At 39.9% G+C, this 23,531-nt stretch overlaps 1 protein-coding gene across 1 annotated transcript in view; it reads left to right on the top strand.

Annotated features, from left to right (window-relative positions):
• The window catches only part of shmt2 (serine hydroxymethyltransferase 2 (mitochondrial)), a 35,258-nt gene extending 25,411 nt beyond the window's left edge, over positions 1–9,847 (top strand). Inside the window, exons 5-12 of the mRNA XM_026923995.3 lie at positions 138–219; positions 2,612–2,734; positions 5,849–5,988; positions 6,250–6,412; positions 6,854–6,953; positions 7,128–7,283; positions 7,384–7,491; positions 8,581–9,847. Of these exons, the coding sequence (XP_026779796.2) occupies positions 138–219; positions 2,612–2,734; positions 5,849–5,988; positions 6,250–6,412; positions 6,854–6,953; positions 7,128–7,283; positions 7,384–7,491; positions 8,581–8,708 (1,000 nt within the window). The 3' untranslated portion in view covers positions 8,709–9,847. The remainder of the gene's footprint in view (positions 1–137; positions 220–2,611; positions 2,735–5,848; positions 5,989–6,249; positions 6,413–6,853; positions 6,954–7,127; positions 7,284–7,383; positions 7,492–8,580) is intronic.
• Positions 9,848–23,531: the final 13,684 nt, after the last annotated feature.

Raw genomic sequence — 23,531 nt, forward strand, 5'->3', positions numbered from 1 at the left:
GGCAGCTATGATGAAAACATCAAAAATGTTGACAAACCAAGGACTCATTCATGGTTTGATTCACTCTGTACTTTGGCAAATGATAAACGATAAAAATGATAAAATGATAAATTTTCCCTCTCTTTTGCTCCCTCTAGCCTTACACATGGCTACATGTCTGATGTGAAGCGAATCTCTGCTACTTCCATCTACTTTGAGTCTATGCCCTACAAACTCAATGTAAGTCAATCCTAATAATACACCATGCTTCTTCATGTGTAGTTAAGTGGTTTTTTTTTTTTGTTTTTTTTTGATGCCGATGATTTGGTTTTTTTTAGTCTCCAAATCAGTACTTAGTAATTACTTGTCATTTTATCAGCGTTCACTGCAAAACGGTCTCACTGTTAATCAGTCTCTGGCTCAGTAAAAGCAGTAGAGCTGATTGGTTAGAAGTGTCCGTTTTGTGTGAAATGCCATCTGGCAGAGTGGTTTTTTTTTTTTTTTTTTTTTTTTTTTTTTTTTCCCCCCCCATTACAGGGTTTTGTGGTTGCTACTGTTTGTTTATTTATTTAGAGCAAGCAAACGTTATACATGCACTGTAGTTAAGTCTGGGGAATGTGTGTGGTTGTGTACAGATCCTAGCCGCTGGTCCGTCTTCACAAGTGACTGTTGATGCTCTTGTGAGATCGATTGATCAGTGCCAATGTGAGTCTGTGCAGCTCATCGATGCAGGAGAGTTTTTTGGGTGATCAATGTGAAGGGGTGTGTCCTGTCTCTGTAGTCTGCCTTCTGATGGATGAGAGGGCCGTACCCTCTCTATGGGAGAGATAATAGGAAATCGACAGGCGGGCCGTGGCCTCTTTCTCACACACACACACACACACACACACACACACACACACACTTGCAGACCCTCAGAGCCCATGTCAGTGATGGAGCGAGGAGATGGACTAAGTGAGAGGGGTGCTGGAGAACTGGAGATGTGAGAGCTCCAGCTAGAGTTGTGCAGGCGATCTAATGACGTGTTCAGAGAGGAGGGAGAAGTAGACATGAGTTCTGAATGTGATGCTGTGGTTACACTATATGTATCTAAGTAGTTTGTAAGTGTTATGATGCTCAGAACATTAATTTCAAGAAACAGGTGTGGCTGCAAAGGAATAAATAATTTAGTTCTTTGCTTGTCATTAACTTTTTTATTGACTGACAGCTTGTTACAAGTTTGGAACAGAAAGTAATTTGCATATTTCTCTATAACTGTGGAAAGAAAAAAAAATCCATCTTACAAAACTGTCAAGAGCTGCCGTTCAGTTTCCATCCCCAAGTAAAAGTCAAGGATTTTTATAGGTTTCCTTTTATATGTGAAGAAATATGGCATGATGAAATGAACCCTGTAAGCATTTTGGGATGATGAGTAGAGATGCACCTCTCGGATGTCCAGGAGCAGTACTGGTCTGATACCAGCAACAAATAGTGGAGAGAAAAAAGAGTGAATTCAATCTGAATACAAACTGAAAAGATTGGAATTGGATGTGGAAAAGATTTTTATTATATTAAAAGCTATGCATTTTTATCTAAAGCAATTAATGATAAAGTTTAAAAAAAGAAGAAAAAAAAGTAAAATTTAAAGAGTAGTTTTTTTTTTAAATATTGGATGGGTATCAATATCTGCTAATACTCAAGGTTTCAGTATTAATATTTGTATCAGAAATGAAAAGTGGCATTGTGCCATCTCTACTAATAAAGGTACTTCAAGGAATAATCTGATTCCCAGGGTAAAATATGTGGTGGGTCATTGATGCTTTGTGGCTGTTTTGAGGCTAGTGTTCCACAGGCTTTTGTGAAAATTAAGTGGAAACATGAATTCTTCAAAGCAACTATAGGAAAGAATTTGAGAAGCATCACACATTATTATAATAATAATAATAATAATAATAATAATAATTATTATTATTATTTTGCTGTAGCCGTATTCCAACGAATCTCTATTGCTGGATATTCCTCTTCTTGTTTAGAGTTGGTCAGTCATTTTCACTTTGTGTCCTCTCTGTGTAGTCCATCAGCATCATGTATGTGCATGCGTACTTTCGACCTCCTGTACATTCAGTGTGAGGTATACATTTCATTACAATGTCCTTCTGTCTACACATCAGGTGAGTGGGCAGAACTACTTTGCCATGAGCAGTGAAGTGTCTGGATATTCATGCTCACGTTCAGAGCTTTGTTTCTGCGTCTTGCAAAAGTTACTTGTGTGTTAAATGCTACCCGCATTGAGAAGGAATGTTCTTTAACATTCTTTAACTTTCAGTGCTGTTAACAAAATGAAAACGACCCAAAATGGGAGTCACTCCCACCCCCAAATCCCATTCTCCATCCTCATAAATATTCATGAAGATTTCACTCATAAAGATCTGAATTTGTACCTTTCATATTCCCTGCACATGTCTGAAGCTTGGGCTGAACTGTATTTCATGTTGTTTTGCATTGCAATAGGGTAGAAATTAAAAAGTGCAAAAAAGAGTATCATGAATGTGGGAATGAGATTTCTCTCTCTCTCTCTCTCTCTCTTTCTTTTTTTTTTTTCTCCATTCTCTCTTATTCCTTTCTCCTTTTTTCTTACTTTTTCTCCTCCTAGCCTAAAACAGGTCTGATAGACTACGACCAGATGGAGCTGACTGCGAAGCTGTTTCGGCCCAGGCTGATCATCGCTGGCACCAGCGCTTATGCCCGCCTCATCGACTATGCTCGCATCAAGAAGGTGCCACACACCTCTCCCTCACTGCTTTACACTTTCTCTATCATTATAACCCTCTCCATCTGCCCTCTTTTTGCGGTCGTTCTTCCCCCCTCATTCTCTCTGTATCTTTTTCTCTTTCACACGAACACACATTTGTTAAATTGCTTATTCCTGGCACTCCTGGATTTTTTCACACTTCTCGTACATTGTCACACAGATGCTCTCTGCCACGTTCACTCTGAGACACACACGCACACACACACCTCGCATATCTCTTCGTCTCTCACACACCCTTATCCTGCTTTCTCATTCTGTCTCGCGCACACTCGTACTGTTGCTGTTATCCCATCTTCATGATGAGGATGTTTTTAGAGCTGCACCATGTGTTGTCTTTCCTCATTGGAAGAGGTCCATGAGACTCAGCCACTCTGCCTCTTTCCGGTTCACATGCCCACTTTTTGAATTTCTTGACCACAACTATGCAGCGTCAGTATTACTCTGAATTCACAAGACCAAGCCCTAAGTCACGAGGTCAGTCAAGAGATACTAATTGTTTAGTAATTGATAGAATAAGCTTAGTTTGAGAACTATCTAGTCACCACTTCTGGGAACTCCAATTCCCAGAATCCCTCACTGACCACCATACCCCCACTCAGACAGTCGAACTCATTAAACTCCAGTTTACTAAAAGCTCTCACCTGTTGCTCATTAATTCCTCAGTTTCCTGTATAAATGTCCCTCAATTTATAACCCATGTTGCTATACAGGATTATATAATAGGATATAAAAACACAATGAGTACCATAGTAGGTGCATAGCTAAAGCTCACCTGCCAGTTCACTGAAGGGGAAAGGATACGGGGTGTAGTTGTTTCTGTTAGCAGGTACTTTCTCTTCTTGCCTACGTTATGTAGGTGAACTTTGACCTTTGAAAAGATGAAACTGTGGTCTTTTTGGTCAGTAGAAATGGAGGAGATGCTTATTTTTAAATAGCAGTAGCCTTGCTCCTTTACTGTTGCTTGCCGCACATCTGGGGGGAAAAAGGCTGGATCTGAATGGTAGAAAAAAAGAGTTATGTGTATGCAAAAAGTTGCTCTTTTTTCATTAAAAGGGAAGTATTTTGCATGTGCATTATTGGTTGCTCATTAATGTGCTATGCACCACCATTTAATATTCTCTTTCAATATGTAGGCTCATTTTCTTTTATTTTAATAATTGAGTATTTAGTATTCCTGTTTGGGAAGGCAAGTTGTTTGATTTGTTGGATATTTTCCTTACATATCAGTAATATAAATAATGTTTATACTGTACTGATGCTCCAATCTACACATATCTACAAATTAGTCAGTTAAATAACAGTAAATGCCTTTCACTGCAATTGTAGACAGTTTATTGCTGTGTGGACATGTGGACATGGAGCAGACTGCAGAGTGGACATGCACGTATGTTAATATTGTAACAGTTTTATAAAGTAAGCTTATACACTCAGCTGTTAAATGGAGCAGTCATGTCCACTGACACGATGCTGTGTTTTTGTGATAAAATTCAATTTTCATGTGTCGTCATGCCACGGTGCCAACATGAATACCATACAGATTAATAAATAGTTATTAATAAGTGCATGTGCATTAGAGTTTGATTACTATTTCCTGATTCAACAGAAATACCAGTGCATCGTTCTGGCTTCTTTCCTCTAATGCAGCATGTCATATGATAAAGGCTGTGTTTTGCAAACAGCTGGTGTACCAAACGGTGCTGAAAGAATGTGTTCATCAGTAGTGTGCTAGTCAGAGCTGTAACACAGCATTATGCTAATCTACCCCTCCTTTATAGAGAAGCAAAATAGTCCTGTTCTCTATAATTATCACGCCAGAATTTGGCTGCATACGGCATAGCAGTCTGTTTGACCTCATTCTCTATATCGTTTGTCTTGTTACACTGCATACACCTCAGGAATGGATCCTTTCTTTAGTTAGTTTAAAAAATAAATAAATAAATAAAATTACAGTGTGATATAACAGTCTTACAGCACTTTTACGTAGCACAGTTCAGCATGTCAGCACTGATCACACATTTTATTACTATTTCCACCCACATGTTAGCTGTGCCTAAGTACCCATTCTGAATTTGGTTACACTTTGGGCCCAGGTACCATGCGCAGGACGTACAGGTGGAGGTAAAAATAGTTCATCACCGAATCGTACTCATTGATGTCTGCTTCTCGACCTCCACAAAATTCTTCAGTAGTAGGCTAGAGTAGTCCGCTAGAGTTTGTTTCAATTGATAAAATTCCTATTTTGGCAACACCATAGTTTTCTACAACAATTTAATATTTCAGATTTGTTTTTATTTATTTGCCCACAATTAATGTTTTCTTATAGCTGCATATTTAACTGTACAGATTTACATTTCCTCCATGTGATCAAAGTAAAATCTGTCATCAGGGAGATGGGTTCATTCCCAAATGGCTTCCTATTCACTTTATTTGTGCATAGTAGCTATGCTATACTCTATGTAGGGCATCTTATCTAGTGTTCTCATGTATATAGTGTAGAACGCCATTTGAGATCCAGCCACAACATCCATCCATCCATCCTTCTCTCCATCCATCCCTCCCTCCCCTTTCCTTTCTGGCTCTTCTTTTATGGCTCTTTATCCCCCTGCAAGGCCAGATGTGTTTCCTGTTTGTTGCTCTGGCCTGATTTTACTGCTTGATAAACATCAGCCACACACACAGGCACACACACACAGGCACACACACACAGGCACACACACACAGGCACACACACACAGACACATATATATATATGCTTGCAGACCCATGCATAAAAATATCAGTTGATAATCAGATAAAATGGAAAAATCTAGTGACTTGTGGTGATGTCACTTCCTCCTCAGTGTATGTAGACGTCCACATGATCATTTTCCTTAGAAAGCAGATTTTAAAAAGGTATTCCGTCTGGTGTTTTTATGGCGCATACTTATTCTGGCTACTGCTGGCTGTCTCTGTATCGCTCCCTTTATATTCCTCCTCAATATTCTCCTCCTGAATTTTTGCAATCTGAACTGTAAGAAGAGAAATAGAAATATTTACACTGTGTTTTATTTTTAAAAATCCCTCTCTCTCTTGTTCTAGCTGTGTACTGAGTTAAATGCGTACCTGCTGGCAGACATGGCCCACATTAGTGGCCTTGTGGCTGCTAAAGCTGTTCCCTCTCCATTTGATCATGCTGACCTCGTCACCACAACCACACATAAATCCCTCAGAGGAGCCAGGTACTGTGTGTGTGAGAGGACATACATGTGTGTCGAGCACTACTATTCACTGACCTAGGTAATGACAGAGTAATCCTTCAGACGCAGGATAGATAAACAAGATTTATTTCCCTCTAATTAATTAACTAATTAATTAGTAAAAATATCCTAAACACATTAGGTGTTAATTGTGTTTTAGTTCAGGTGAAGTTCAGTTCAGTATCTTAAGTGAAGTGCTTTGTTTGTCCATTTATAATGTAAATTCTTCTCCTTCCTCTGCAGAGCTGGCCTGATATTCTACCGTAAGGGCGTGCGCTCTGTGGATAAGAAAGGTGCTCAGGTGATGTATGACCTTGAGGACAAGGTCAACTTCTCAGTCTTCCCCTCTCTCCAGGGAGGTCCCCACAATCACGCTATCGCTGGGGTTGCTGTGGCTCTGAGACAGGTACATTATAAATACAAACATTGCTTTTCTCTTTCTTTTTCCCCCTCTCCCTTACATAGTTTCTTTTGAATTGTTTAGATGTTTACATGCAAACTAAAATGAACATTAGCCTTATGCACATTGGGCTAAAAGTACTTGGGGTCCTCAGTAATTATTATTGCAACTGCAGTAATAATAAACTATTGCACTATCTTGTTAACAGTTATTCAATAAAGACATTGATCTAACAAAATACCAACATGTTATGGGCTTAAATTTTGGGTGGAAGTGATTTCTCATTCTTGCAGTAGTCTCTCACATGTGTGTGCTCACACAGACAGATCAGTCAGTTTTTTTTTTTGGGAAAAAAAAATCAGTCATATCTATATTGGATTATACACATCTTGTGACCTTTCTGCATATCTGTTTTCCCTCTCTCCCCCCACCCCATCCTGTCCTTAGGCCAACACCCCAGTGTTTAGAGAATATATTGCACAGGTGATGAAGAATGCTAAAGCCATGGCTGATGCATTGCTGAAAAAAGGATATACTCTTGTATCAGGTGAACACACTAACCCAAAATATTTCATGTCTGAAATTGCTGGAAATGCGAGTGTTTTTATTTCCTGACTTTTTAATGACAGTAAATTAATATCAAAATCCCTAGATGGGGGCTATCTTGATTACTGTACTCTCTCCCTCTCACTTTCTCTCCATCTCTCTGTCGTTCTCTCAGGTGGGACTGATAATCACCTGGTGCTGGTTGATTTGAGACCACAGGGAATGGATGGAGCACGTGCTGAAAGGGTTTTGGAGCTGGTCTCCATTACAGCCAATAAAAACACCTGCCCCGGGGACAAGAGTGCACTCACCCCTGGAGGCCTGCGACTGGGTACGTTGCACATTACATACACACTCAGACTCCTACTCTGCAACATCCCTGACACTCATATGGTTGTTGCTTGCTCTTTTCTTTGCCTCTTGCGTACCAGGTGCCCCTGCTCTGACCTCTCGGCAGTTTAAAGAGGCAGACTTTGAGCGTGTTGTGGACTTTTTGGACGAAGGCTTCAAAATCGCTCTGGACGTCAAGAAAAAGACCAGTGAGTTCGTAATATCTTTACCATTTCTCATTTATAGGGCACTTTATAATGTTTCTATACCTGTGATTTCAAAGACATGGAAACTGTGATACACTGTAGTGTCATACAATGGATCTGGCTAGATTCCTCATTATAGGCTTCCTTTTAAACTTTTCTGGTTTGGAAAATTAGCCCCGCCCTCAGTCAGAACAGAGCTTCTCAGCTCTATGCCTTTTACATATAAGGAACCCATAAGGCTTATGTAGCTGGAATGGACAAATCATAAATCCATGAACTAGCCCATCAGGCAAGACCAGCCTTATATTTTGGTTGCTTAGAAACCTTTACCTAGGCTAAAAAGTGGTTAGCAAACAGAATGTAATAAAGTATGGCGAGCTAGTTAGCTAGTTAAATGCATTAACAGACGAGTGTATAAAGTGTCTGAGGTAGCACATTACGTTTGCATCCTTAAAAATATTATTTGAGCCTGGTGTCCTTATTTTTTCTTGACATGTTTTAGCATGAGGTAGCTGTGTGTTGTGACAACTTTACGGTGCACTTTATTTTGTTAAGTGTTTCCACATACCTTATTCTGAAAAGGTTGCATGTCATCCATGCAAGCTAATTAGTTTGGTAGGATTCAGAACGAGTAACGTTCACTATAGTTACAGCAGTGAGGTGTGTCTACCACCGTTCTTTAAATATGCAAACCAAATAAAACATTTGTTTTGTGAATGTCAACAGCGAGTATGCTTTTTTTTCCTTTCTCTTGTTGTTGAATAAAATATTCAAAAAACGGAAAAAAAAACATGAGAAAAGATTATTGACTGCTAGTCTTCTGAGTCTACTTATCTGGCGGGAGACTATGAATAAAAACTAATAGCCCAGACATGTAATCTTGTCCCAGGTGCCCAGGCTAGTGATTTGTGCACCCCTATGTGGTATCAAAAGAAAGGAAGAAAATGCCTTTCAGTGTTTTCATTGCAACAGTGATTTGGCTTACACACAGAAGTCTGCTTCTTTAATTACTGGTGATTCTGTGCTGTAGACTCTCCTCACGTCCACACTCACTCCTTCTCACCTGTCTTGTCTCTCTTTAATGGCATGTAGAGAAATTAGCGGAGTTTAAGAGCTTCCTTCTGGAGGATCCTGAGACTGTTGCACGGATTGGTGACCTGCGCAGTCGGGTGGAGGCATTCGCTCGGCCTTTCCCCATGCCAGGCTTCTCCGACCACTAACGCGGAGCCGAGACTGAGAAACGAGTGAAGCTCCACATCCATCTAGGAGCCTTTCGGCTACTCGCAGCAGCGTAAACAGTGAGAAATGTATCAGTATTGGGATAGAACACTTTTTCTACTTTATATGAGCCTTGTTGGTAAAACACAAAGTGAAATGTTGCTAGATGCTGCTTGAGTACCTTCATCACTGCACAGAATTCTGCTGACTCTAAGAACAAAATGTTATTTTTTTTTCTAAACCTAAAAGTCTTAATGAGCCCAGTAGTGCAAATAGACTATCTACAACTAGTTTTCTTCACATTGCAGCTCTCTCGTGATGTATAACAAGACCTGATGTGTGTGATTTAGTTTGGGATGCCCATGCTTTTTGATTTTCGTTTTTTAAGTGATGAATCAAGAGCCTGAAAATACTGGTACTTAAATGCAAGCTCAAGTTGAACAGGAAGTAAATATCAGACTGGCCAAGCTAGTCTGGCTTGGGCAACACAAAATAGACAGCTCTAGTTGTATGTCTCTGATAGTCTTAATCCTGGATGAACCTCCAGCTAGAGTAACCGATACTTAGCTTACATTCATTTTTATATAACTCAACAATCCTTATGAGACCTTGCACAGTTCCTGATGGATCATTGTTTTGCAAAGACACTCAGTGTTTACAAATCAATCTTAACCGTTAACTGCAGAGCAAATGTCAACCACAAATCTGTGTATGCATCAGCATGGACCATTTTCTGTCTCAAGCTAACTACTGCTGCTGTGAATACAAACAAAAAAATTCTACTTAATAATTAAATACAGTATGTTTTGAAAGTATAGAGTAATATTACAGAGCGTTTGGAGTCGTAGCTCATAGGGGGTGGGGTCAAGTACTGCCAAGTTCTTTTAACAGTGCAGTTTTGCCAAATATACACTTAATTATAACCCTTCCTTGTTAACTAAAGTGGTTATAATGGGATGAACTTGTATAACGACGTGACCAATTGTATACTGTGTTGTACTTGTCTTGTCTTTGCCCTGTTTACATGACTCATTCTCCAGCACTCTGTTCATCAAACCTTTTTATCTATAAAGTTTTTTAAGTAGACATTTACAAAGTGATTTTATAAAACTAATCCCAATAAATTTGTGCATTAACTAAACTTCCTCTGTTTTCATTCCTGCAAAAATAATGAGCGCCTTTCTGAACTGACAGTCGAATAGGAACACATCCTCATCCTGATTGGCTGGATGCTGGTGCGTCATTTAGGGTTTTTTTCCCCCCTCTCGGTTACAGCTTGAGGCACCAAAGAACCTGGAATTTTCCTCCTGAGTAGATATTATATAGACAGCTGACAGAATGTAAGGAGAATGGCAAACATTAAGAAAAGTTGAGTGTGTGTTTGTGTGTGACTAATAAAGCATGTGAGAGATGATAGCAGAAGAATGTGTCCTGTTCCACAGCTTTGCTTTAATGACAGACCAGTGGAAATTGTCCCACTCACAAAACCCAGGTGTGAGAGGAAAACACACACACACACACACACACACACACACACACACACACACACACACACACACACACTCCAGCCTATCTGCTCTGTGTCACAGAGTAGTAGCTTTCCTGTCAGCCTTGCTCTTTTGTTCACCCTAACCCTGTCACTGTTAGCATTGCAGCACCACAGCTGCTTCTCTCCTCTCTCTCTCTCTCTCCTCCCCCTCTTTTCTTCTCTCCTTCTCTCTGTTCTCTCTCTCTCTGCTGAGACAGGCAGGCACTAATTTGACAATGAATCACCACTGTTCAGCGAGGGACAGATAAGCGACAGCGCCTGCAATTAATTGGACTCGTTTATGTAGAGTGGCACGCGTCGTCGGAACTCTTGTCATAATTAAAAACGCACAGCAACATGACGCGTCATTATGGGCAGACGCCTGCTTGGGCTTTAAGTGCCATTTTAGAGTTAAGCTCCACACTGTCCTGATGCACCGTAATTATCTCATAATAAAGTGTAAGTGTCTTATAGTGCCGTGTGTGTGTGTGAGGGATGGATGGATCACAAGGGAGTAGAGAAAGTGTTCTACTCGTCAATTAACAGCTTGACAACCCCCTGGAGAGGTGATGAAGGGGAGGTGGTGAATCCTACTTACGTAACCTCATGCTTCCTTCTTCCTCTCTCTCTCTGACTGCCTATTTGTCTGTGGTTCTACTATAGTGTGATGAAACCTCTGCTCCATCACCAGCACTGAGAACTCCAGAGTACCAGGTAGAACTGATAAGAGAGTCCAAGTGTCAACTGAGGCCAGTTTAAAGCAGCTTAGAGCCATAAGTAGTACTGGTTGTCTTCATGTGCATGCAGACAAGCAAGTACACTTTTTTTGGCAGCTATGGTGATACTACAGTGGGAATGACTTCACATTCTTTCCCAAAGGTCCAGCCAAATGGGTCCATGTTCTGGCATCTCCTGCTTCCTTTTTCTCACAAGCTTTGTATACATACATGGAGAGGCAAAGAAATTGCACCAGCTAATTATGTAGAGAGCAGCGTTGCATACTGGTTTATCCTGGTCAGATTTGAGGTGGAAACGGGAACACTGGGCACAATGCGGGACTACACAATGGATGGGACCTGGAGGAAACCCCGGAGGCAGCATAGACTCCGGATCCATCGTGACCCTGAGCAGGATAAAGCAGTTACTGAAGATGACTGAATGAACAAATTTGTATTATGTTTATGTATGTTGAATGTGATTTGTTTCTTGGTGGAAAATGAGTGACTAAGTAATAACGTTACTCTCTTGGATCCATAGTCAATCTATTGTTTTCATGCTCATGAGATTTGATGAAAATAATATAATTAATGATGTCTAATCCAAAGAATGAATTGTTCTTTTCACCTATTTCCATCTGAATCAAATTGTGCGTCCTATGTGCTGGAATTTTGTGTATGCATTGTCAGTTATTGGTTTATCCTTCTCTTGTATTCTGGTTAAATTTGCTGTTTTCCTTATAACTATGGTTTTATCTCATGTAACTGGCATCAGGTTTAATGATATTGTCCAAGGTCTGCATTGAACACATAAAATTAATGATAACTAGTTTCATTGACTTTTAGGTAGTTTAGATTTGGGCTCTCGGTCAAATCAGACCATCCATAGAAAGTGAATGGATAAAATGGTATAAGAATAAGAATTCTCTCTTTGTTACTCTCACTGGCTTTCTGTCTCACACTCTCTCTATGTTGTCACCATGTTCCAGATCACTGTATTCTTCCTCACTGTGTTTTCTTTCAACACAGAGTTCTTTTTCTGATAGTCTTCTTCCTCAGCATGGTTCATGTGGGCTTCCTCCTGGTTTCCTCCCACCTCCCAAAAACATGCCAGTAGGTGGAATGGGATAAATCAGTGTGCAAATAAGTGTGATGGATGATGCCTTGTGATGGACTGGTGTCCCATTTACAGTCAGGTCCATAAATATTGGGACAGTGACACAGTTTTGGTAATTTTGCCTCTGTACACCACCACAGTGGATTTGAAATGAAGCAGTCAAGATGTGACTGAAGCGTAGACTTTCAGCTTTAATTCAAGGGGTTTAACAAAAATATTGCATTAACCGTTTAGGAATTACAGCCATTTTTTATAGAGTTCCTCCATTTTCACAGGCTCAAAAGTAATGGGACAAACTAATATAATCATAAATATTAGGATTATTTTTATTACTTGGAGGTAAATCCTTTGCAGTCAATGACTACCTGAAGTCTGGACCCCATGGACATCACCAAATGCTGAGTTTCCTCCCTTGAGTTGATTTGCCAGGTCTTTACTGCAGCCATCTTCAGTTGCTGCTTGTTTGTGGGTCATTCTGCCTTCAGATTTGCCTTCAGTAAGTGAAAAGCAGCTCAGTTGGGTTGAGGTCAGGTGACTGACTCGGCCATTTAAGAACATTTAATTTCCAAGCTCTTGGGCTGCTTCCACAGTATGTTTTGGGTTGTTATCCATCTGTACTGTGAAGCGCTGTCCTATCAGTTTTGCAGCATTTGACTGAATCTGAGCAGAAAGTACAGCTCTGTACAGTTCAGAATTCATCCTGCTACTTCTATCAACAGTCACATTATCAATAAACCCCAGTGACCCAGTTCCATTGGCAGCCAAACATGCCCATGCCATAACACTGCCTCCACATGTTTGACGGATGATGTGGTATGCTTTGGATCATGAGCCCTTCCTTTCCTTCTCCATACTTTTCTCTTCCCATCATTCTGGTACAAGTTAATCTTGCATCAGAACTGGTCAGGCTTTTTTTAGAGGTTTTTTTAGCAAAGTCTAATCTGGCCTTTGTGTTCTTGAGTGTTACCAGCGGTTTGCATCTTGAGGTAAACCGTCTGTATTTACATTCATGAAGGTGGCTCTTGATTGTAGACTTTGACAATGATAGGCCTACCTCCTCCAGAGTGTTCCTGACTTGGCTAGATGTTGTGAAGGGGTTGTTCTTCAATAAGAAAAGAATTCTGCAATCATCCACTTTAGTTGTTTTCTGTGGTCTCCCAGGCCTTTTGGTGTTGCTGAGCTCGCCAGTGCATTCCTTCTTTTTAAGAATGTACCAAATTGTTGATTTGGCAGTTTCTGCTATCTCTCTGATAGGTCTGTTTTGGTTTTTCAGCCTAATGATGGCCTCCTTCACTTGCATCAACACCTCTTTGGACGGCATATTGAGAGTTCCCATGAACAGCTACCAAATGCAAATTCAACACTTGGAATCAGCTCCAGACCTTTTATCTCCTTAATTTATCATGACATAAGGAGGAAACAGGCCACAGCTGGCCATGAAACTGCTTATCAGTCAATTGTCCCATTACTTTTGAGCCTGTGAAAATGGAGGAACTCTGTAAAAAATGGCCGTAATTCCTAAACGGTTAATGCAATATTTTTGTTAAACCCCTTGAATTAAAGCTGAAAGTCTACGCTTCAGTCACATCTTGACTGCTTCATTTCAAATCCACTGTGGTGGTGTACAGAGGCAAAATTACCAAAACTGTGTCACTGTCCCAATATTTATGGACCTGACTGTATATCTCTGCCTTGCTTCTCTGCCCTACCCAGTGTTCCCAGGATAGGCTCGGAGTCCATGATGATCAGGACCAGGGTAAAACAGTTAGTGAAATCGAATGAATAATGCAGCAATGACATTTACATTGGACAATGATCATTTACACTGCCATTTTTTTTTCAGAGTGGCATAGTTCATTTTATCTTTTAACCTGACTGAATTTCTAATGCTTGAAATACAAGTATTTTGGCTAAATATTGATGTACTATAGCAGACTAACCTTCAGGTCTGAATCAATCATTCAGTAAGGTTTTTCTATGGTATCCAGTACTCCAAATGAAACAAATTGTGCTTCTTTTACTCAAAAATGTAGTACAATTTCTGGTAAATTTAGTTTTTAAAAAATCCTAAAAGGAGTGTAAATATTATGATATTGCCTAGAAATAAGGTTGCCTTAAAAGGTCAATATAATAATAGGTACTCAAATTTTTTTTTAATGGTTTAAAAGTAGTTTCATGAAATTTTATAAAATGCTTTATAAACACTGACTCGAACATAGAACAAGGGTTAAAGAGCAACTCCATTTGCCTTTTCCTGTTGTCATGCCCCCTGTGTCCAAACACTATCTTCATCACTGGCCGCTGGGTCAATATATTATCCTCTCAATGAACATGAGAAATGAGCCTTGAATTGAGTTCATAAAGCCTTACCAAAACCTGATGGTGTGAGAAGCAGTCCAGCACCCTGTAAGTGTTGGAAGACAAGACCAGCATGTCATGTCCTAAAAGTATGGCCTGTGGTTCTGTGCTAGATTTGTGATTTCAAAACCTGCACCCTACTGTCCAGGGCTTATTTGGCAGCAGGCCCACAGAGCTACCCAGACAAACATGGCACACTGTTTAGCACACTATTTAAGGCTTTTTAGAATAGAAGGGCCCAATTATGGCAGCTTGGCAGTGCCAGTATTTGAACTCACTATCTTCTAATTAGTAGCCTTGGCATAAATGGCATGTAGTACTCACCATCCACTTTATTAGGAATCTCCTTTATTATTTGTACTCATGCAGGTTATCTAATCAGCTAATCATGTGGCAGCAGCACAATGCAAAAAATTATGCAGATACAGGTCAAGAGCTTCAGTTAATGTTCACATCAAACATCAGAATAGAGAAAAAATGTGATCTCTCTGATTTTGTTCATGGCATGTATGTTGGAACCAGATGGGCTATTTTGAGGATTTCATAAACTGCTGATCTCCTGGGATTTTCACATGTAACAGTCTCTAGAATTTGCACAGAATGGTGCAAAAAAAAAAAATCATTTTCATTCAACCTTCCTGATATTTACTATCTAGATGTGTTAAACAACTGAGAACATGGTACCTTTTGTTTGGACCCACCCAGTTTCAAGTGACTGACATGTGTTTCTTGTTGCCCAGGTGTGCCCTGTTAGATTGATTGTTTAAACAATTAATAGCTCTAAATGTCTACTCTTTAAACCAACCTGAAGACCAGAGAGCTGTCTATGGAAGAAAAGCAAGCCATTTTAAAGCTGAGAAAAGAGGGAAAATAAATCAGAGCCATTGCACAAGCATTGGGCATAGCCAATACAACAATATGGAATGTCCTGAAAATGAAACAAACCACAAGTATATTAACCAGTCTTTGAACAGGTCGGCCAAGAAAAACAACAGCAGTTGAGGACATTGTGAAAGTTGTGAAGATAAACCCAAAAACAACAGTTTTTGTCAGTGGCATCACCGACAACCTCCAAAGGGCAGCGGTGAAGGTATCACAATCCACCATTCGAAGAAGATTTTGAGAACAGAAATATAGAGGCCATACCACAAGATGCAAACCGTTCATCGGCAGTAAGAATCAGAAGGCCAGATTAGAATTTGCAAAGAAATACAGAGATGATCCAGAAAAGTTCTGGAACCAAGATTAACCTATACCAAAAAGATGGAAATGCCAAATTGTGGAGAAACAAAGGATCTGCTCTGGATCCAAAACATACAAGCTCATTGGTCAAGTACAGTGGAGGTAGTGTCATGGCTTGGGCTTGCATGGCTTCTTCTGGAATGGGCTCACTAATCTTTATGCATGATGTAACTCATGATGGTAGCAGCAGAATGAATTCAGAAGTCTACTGAAACATTCTGTCTGTCAATTTACAGAGAAATGTATCCAATGTAACTGGGAGGAACTTCATCATGCAGTAAGACAATGACCCAAAACACACTGCCAACACAACAAAGGGGAAACAAGTGGAAGGTTTTAGAGACTGGCCAAGTCAATCACCAGAACTTAACCCAATTGAGCATGCATTTCACCTCCTGAAGAGGAGAATGAAGGGAGAAACCCCCCAAAACAAACAACAACTGAAAGACGTTGTGGTACAAATCTGGAAAAGCATCATAAAAGAAGAATGCAACAGTTTGGTGATGTCAGTGGGTCACCGGCTGGTGCAGACATTGAAAACAAGGGATATGCAACCAAATATTAAGTGTTATTTACTTTAAAACTATCTGTTCCAATAATTTTGCTCACATAAGATTTGGGTGGTCTGCCATCAAAGTTGCCATGTTCTAAGTAACACATCTAGATGTAAATATCAGGAAATTAAAACTGAAATTCTGATCTATGCCCTCATATTCATCTTTTGATCTCAATCACAACTCAGACTGCTTTCTGGGCTTCTTTTTGTGCTTATTGGTTGTTTACAAACAACAGGCTGTTTAGACTGATGGGCTTGGGCCAGATTCAGCTCTGAGCCAGGATTTAAATCTGCCAACCAAGCAGGTGTCTGCACTAGCATTACTGTGCAGTCAACACACAAGATGTTTGAGTCAGACAGCGTTCTTAAGATGGTCAATGCCAAGGCAGTGGGGGCATAGCTGATGCACCTTATTGATTTTAAAGACACTCAGGAAAGTCTGCATGAGTGCAAGTCCTGTAGCATGGTTAGCAGTGGCTGTCTAGTGGCAGACATTTGTGTGGAAGGACTAGCCCTTCAAAACCAAAGAGCTGAGAATTAGTGGGAATCCCATCAAAGAATGGCAGACTCAGCAGTTAAAGGAGATGGAGCACTGACTACACAGTGCTTGTTTTCCAAGAGATTCTGTCATGATCCAGGCACAGACCCAGCAAAGTATCGGAGCCGATAAATATATGAAATAAAAATGGCTGTAGTTCAGTGACTCCAGTTTTTCTAAATGTCAACCAGTGCAGCTCCTGTAACAAATCCTCTGTTGCGACTCCAATCCAATCACATGTATTTATGTAGATTATTTAGCTGAAGGCAGCCCATCGGACCAGAGACTAGCTACAAGTTGAGAGACATTAGGTCAGAAAGGGGAAAGTTTTCAGACATCCATCAGTAAAGTGACAACGTGGCTTGTTTACAAAAACAGAAGGAATGGACAGAGAAGTATGCATTTATTCTCCGTTTCAAATTCAAGGTACTGAGAAATCACTTAGTAAGGTCTTATTTATAGCAATGAACTAGTTACTAATGTTTAAACATTAAAATATAACTATTATAAAATATAATTGTTCACACCATTCAGTCTGTCAGTTGTTTATCTGGACATTTCTATGCAAGGCATTTACAAATTTTAGTTGGCTAAATTAGGGCTAATACAACCTAATTGTTAAAAAAAAAAAAAAAAAAAAAGAAAAACAAACAGCCATTTAGGTGGAAGGAATACCTTAATGAAGAATATCCGAGGTTCATGAGGAGAAAGCGTTCAACCCCAGATGGGTACAACAGACAAAAATCACTAAAGCCTTTCAGATGATATGGTGCATACCTAAGACTGCAAAACAGAAAGCTCCATACCATTCTCATGTAGTCATATGATGGAAAGATTGTTGTTATTTGACTTCAGTTTTTATTGCAAGTACCGTGTCATATGTCACTACATGACCTTGTTGGAATATCTCCGAATGGATGCGCATGCACACAAGGAGTGTTACACACTGCCCCTGGTGGTTAGGAGAGGTGAAAAAGAACTCTCGTTCCAGTCTCCTTCCTTTCACACATTCGCCTCAGAGCTCACACTAACGCTTTTTCGCATACTTGGATCACAGCTGAGAGATGAGTGAAATTGCATGCTTCAGACACACGCTTTTATGCTATGCTTACATTCACACTAGGTTCCAGGCTGCAACTCACAGCTTGTGGTGTCTATTCTCACTTTCTGTCCTCCAGAGCATGTTGAAGCTTAAAAGAGGAAGTAGACAGAGAGAGAAGGAGAGACAGAGGCTGTAATTTTAGCGCCACGTGCCAGCCTGTACATCTCTTGCTTGCCAGTTTAGGTTTTAATCGTTTTCATGTTTGTGGCCTTTTTCATCTCTCTATATAAATAGCTTGTCTTCTATTCTCAGACTAATTAGCATAAAACATTCTCAGGGTTTGTGCAAAGTGCTTCAAGTGCTTGAATTTAGCTTTTTAAAAGTTTTTTGTTAAGATGTGCTTATTGCACATTAAATATCTTTAATATTTTATATGCCATTATAATTTTGACTGATCTATTAACTACCCTGATTGGTAGTTAATAGATCACACACACACACACATTTTAAAGTGTTTATATGAACCATGCATTCTGGTAGATATGGTGCTTATCCTAAGCTCTTTTCTTAAAAAACTTTAAAAAAAAAAAAAAAAAAAAGAGGGTTTTTTTTGGAGGTGCAGTGAAATAGTGCTATCTGACAAGTGTTTGTGCTTTTTCTGAAATTAGTAATTAACATCAGTAAATGAACACTAATGTGTATATGACAGTACTGTCACACACATACAGAAAATAGTCATTCTCACACAGACATTATGACTACAGAACTGTAGAGGTTCAGGAGTTCAGTAAAGTTATGTTCTGTAAATTGGTACTTGTTGCTATTATATATGAATGAAAAATGACTTCTTTTGCCTTCAGCCCTGGAGTATTTTCCAGTGTTTTCAGGGCCATAAAAATTAAAATACAGATAAACGTGAATATGTGGAGCACTAAACAGATACAGAGATAGTGGCGTTGCATTACACTCCTAGTACCTACAAATTCTGGGCTCTAAGCAACCTTTAATTTCATACGTTTCAATTTGTACATATCATATACAGTATTTATTCATTTGTCATATTGGAATTTTGTAGAGCCTTCTCCAACTGTGGAAACCAAGAATAGACACCATCTTTAGTGATAGTGCTGGGCCAAGTGTAGAAATTCTACTGACTAACTTTGCTAGATTAATTGGTAAGAAATGGTCTGTAAGTGTTCCAATCATGTAATGCCTGTTATGAATGCTTTATAGATTACAATAAAGTAACTTATCATGCTGCAGGGTATCTTGTTGCCTGTCAGAAAGTGTGCAGAAATATGTTTTAGATCACAACTGGAAGCTAATAAAAACAACCTCACGTAATCTTGATGTATTTCAGTTGCCACAAAGCAAGCCAGTCAACATAAACCAAACAAATACCCATTTCAGCACAATCCTGCATGTGCATGCCTGGGATTGTATTGAAAATAATTATGCAAAGGTCTGTGTGTGTGTGGTTGGGTTTTCTACACTGATTTGTATAGGTGTGCGTGTGTACAGAGTTTAGAGTTGCACTAGAGTAGTTATACGTGTGTTGGGATTGCATGTACACAGTGGTGCTGTGTGTGTTGATTGCCTGAGGCCTGCAGGCAAATAGCAATACAAAGAATAACAAATGCAGGCACTGCAATCATAATGGGCCACCAAGCTTTCCATTTTGGCATGTGTGTGTATGTGTGTGTGTGTGTACACACGATAATGCCTGGCGCATTGCCTGAACCAGCCTGATTACCTGTCAGCATGTGCTTGGACCCTGAGAGAAGCTCTGCAATTCTCTCTCATGCACACACAGACCTGGATGGAGCTTTCAGGAAATTCATGTGTTAGTGTGTAGCCTCTTACCAGACTAACTAGTGTATGAATTCACTAAAGGAATGCAGACAGGGAATCGTGTTGGAATATATCCTTTAGTGAGAAGCTGAATGGTTCATCATGGGTATAGAGCTGCTTTTCTCTCTCTCTCTCTCTGTGTGTGTGTGTGTGTGTGTGTGTGTGCTTGTGTGTGTGAGAGAGAGAGAGAGAGAGAGAAAGAGAGAGAGCGAATACTTCTCTGTGGGTGCTCATCTGTGCAAAGGACAGGCAGAGATTGCTGCTAGATAACATGTATTATACTCGCTACACCGACTCTGGCTAGCAATTCTCTCATATAATGTCCCACAAATGAGCCAGCCACAAACTTAGCAATGTTTCTGAAGCTTCATCTCCTGCTTCAAATATTGCATATTGCTGTTTTATTGGCAAATACGTAGAAAGTTATGTATATGATAATAACTATAGTGCAGTCTGTAAGTAACTGGACAGTGCCACAGTTTTTATTGTTTTGACTCTGTACTCCTGCACATTGGATTTTGGTGTTTATGTCCAAAAATCCATATAGGAATATGTTTATATACATAGTTATAAATAATTGCTGCTCACCAATGAGTCATAGTATCATTACCTTAGGCTAATATTGGAGCTAAGTTTATACAGGGTGTCCCAGAAGTAGGCAACTATATATGCCAGCACCAAGACGTCCACTTCTCGGTTGATCTGCAACACTTCCAGTCTTGTGAATTTGTTAATGTGATGTGAGAATGATTGCAATATGTTCTTCTTTTGTCAAAGGCATTGTTAAAGGGTATCTGGAAATATATATATATATATATATATATATATATATATATATCAGTTTACATCGATCTACAGGGTGTCCCATATATATATATTGTGTGTGTGTGTGTGTGTATATATATATATATATATATATATATATATATATATATATATACACACACACACAATATATATATATGGGACACCCTGTAGATGGATGTAAACTGATATATATATATGTATGTATATATATATATATACAATCTAAGTATGAAATTTTTGGAAGACATTTTGCTAAAAAGTGTTAATTTAATTTCTCCTATTTATTAATTTAATTTCTCAGATTTTTTTAGACTTTTGGGACACCCTGTAGATGGATGTAAACTGATAAATTTGCAAACACTAACTCATAACCTTATCCACTGTGGCACCACTGCCCTGGATCAATTCTTTTCTCACAACAAGAAAAACAAAACCTCAACTTTACTTTGGCAGTAAAGCAGGATATTGTATGTTGAAAACATGGAAATAAATCGAAGTTTGTTAGGCACATGGCTGAAATGTTAGGTTAGTTGTTTAGTATGTTGCTAAGAATCAAGAATGTTTGTCAAAAGATGAAAACAGAAACTCCAGCACAGTTTTCTGAATTTACATAAAACCCTGTTATATCACTCTACCTAAATCCAATATACTGTAGCTGCATTTCACTGATGCAGGAAGTAACATAGGAAATTACATCCCCTGAAATGACTATACTGTATATCGAAAGGGCTAATACTCCTCTTTAGTTAACTCAAAACAGACACAAGTAATTTTAAATTAAACCTGATGCCTTAACTGCATGTGCTGATGTATACACCTGTGTCACAGACCGCATGGGCCAAGCATTCTCTAATATGCAAATATCAGATCCATTATTATGACAAAACCGTGTTGATTTTATTTACAAAAACCCCAGTGTGCCTGCAAATGTAGACTGGGTAAGGATTTGTAGTGTCTATTTCACTGCTTTAAGTGAATCTAGAACTTCCAAACGTGATGGATGTGCTGAGTCAGCTATTGACATATCATGGCAAACAGTGGCATGGAATCAAGTGTCGAAAGGCTGCAGGGGTGTTAAAAGAGAGCAATCATAGGAGTGAAAGTGACAGCCGTTCTTTTGAGATTTCCCTGTCCCCTGAAGTCTTAAAATCCACTTGACTCATGGCCCTGATAAAGTTCGCACTCCTCACCTCTCGGTGCCAAACAAACAGTGTTGTCACATGTGGCAGCTTCTCAGCAAACTTGTTTCAGTGCGTTACTTGTACAAATACCACTTTGTGCTTCCATGTCAAAGCTCCTTGCACTTTCTTTTAATGACCACATACATGGATACTGTTTTGTATGCTCAGTTATTACAGTATATACTATTTAAATGCTACATTGCATATATTTTGCAACATACACTACATGGCCAAACGTATGTGGATACCTGACCCTCACACCCATATGTGCCCATTCCAAAACCAAGGGCATTAGCACAGACTTGGTCCGGCCCCTTTGCTGGTAGAGCAGCCTCCACTCTTTTAGGACGGCTTTCCACTAGATTTTGAAAAGTGGTTGTGGGGATTTCTGCCCATTCATGCACAAGAACATTAGTGATGTGCGCGGATAGCGTTCCAGTTGATCCTAAAGGTGGTCAGAGCTTGGGCCACACTAGGTCTTCCATATCAACCTTGGCAAACCATGCCTTTATGGAGCTCATTTTGTGTACAGGGGCGTTGTCATGAGGCAACCAGTTTGGGCCCATTAGTCACAGTGAAGGGAAATCTTAATGTTACAGCAAACAAGACATTCTAGACAATTGTGTATTTACATCCTTGTGGCAACAGTTTGAGGAAGGCCCACATATGGGTGTGGTGGTCAGGTGTCCACATACTTTTGGCCATAATAGTGTATAGCGCCATAAATGTCTGATTGTCAGGTAAGCAAAAACTAGTCTTGCCTTAGTAGTAAACACAATGCTAGTTTCATATGTAACTGTGGTTCTCTGAATACTATCCTCTCACAGTGGTATGTCATGGCAGAGGCTTGGTAGGCCAAGGTGATCATGTCTACCACCCAGTGGATTAGACAGAGTGGACTAGACTCCTCTGTTTAGACAGGGGAGTGCCTCATGTCTTCCCACTGTGAAAAATGATTAGTTGATCTGATTGAATTGTGGCCATCCGGTCCAAATAGGATGTTGGATATAGCAAGGAATGCTCATCAAGTTCTTCTTCATGGAGTGCTGTGAGGTCAATAGATTAGTTAATAAATGTGCGTGATAACATTTTGGGCAGATACCCCAAGTGCAACCACAAGTTCACCACAGAGTCATGCAAGGTGAACTTATAGCTAAGGCATATATTTTTCCCACTCTTTTTTGCTGAAGTGATTGCTATCAAAATAGCAGTCTTTAGAGAGACACTTTTCAGTTTGGCATACTGAGTGGGCTTGTAAGGGGAGGCCTTCAGAGAGTCCAGTACAAGCGAGGGATCCCACACCATGCTCTTGGTGGACCGTGGCGAACAAAGGCACCTTTCTTCCTTCAGAAATGCTTGACAAGTTTATGAGCCCCCAGTGAGACACCTTCCATGATGGTAGACATGATGTGATGCACCTCATGATGGTAGACATGATGTGATGCACTGCAATGGCAGGAATGAATAACAGAGGGGGTAAAAACACCTCGGTGGAGAGAAAGAGAAGCTAGTGGAGAAACTCAACGCAAGCCCCAGTGTGTTGTTAACAATCTGGCTAATGAAGTAGAGTAGCTATGAGCAGCTTCTCAACACGCTAGCAGCACTTAGCCACAGGCCCCGCTCAGCTAGATGGTGAGGCATGAGAAGATAGAGCGGTGACTTTGAGGGAGCGTTGTAGTCTGGCAAGTTCAACAGCAGCCAGCAGCAGTATATTGAAGGAGACCGCACAACCGCATTAGGCAAGCATTGCCACAGGCCCGCTAGTCAGGAGACAGCACAGCTGTGGGACTGAGCCAAAGCACCAAGGGAGGCCCCACTCAGTGGCGATGCAGGGGAATGGAGGGAAACCCAACTGTATGTGTGTTAGCAGAATCCTGCTAACTTCACAA

Source organism: Pangasianodon hypophthalmus, chromosome 2 (assembly GCF_027358585.1).
Source record: "Pangasianodon hypophthalmus isolate fPanHyp1 chromosome 2, fPanHyp1.pri, whole genome shotgun sequence".
Lineage (NCBI taxonomy): Eukaryota > Metazoa > Chordata > Actinopteri > Siluriformes > Pangasiidae > Pangasianodon > Pangasianodon hypophthalmus.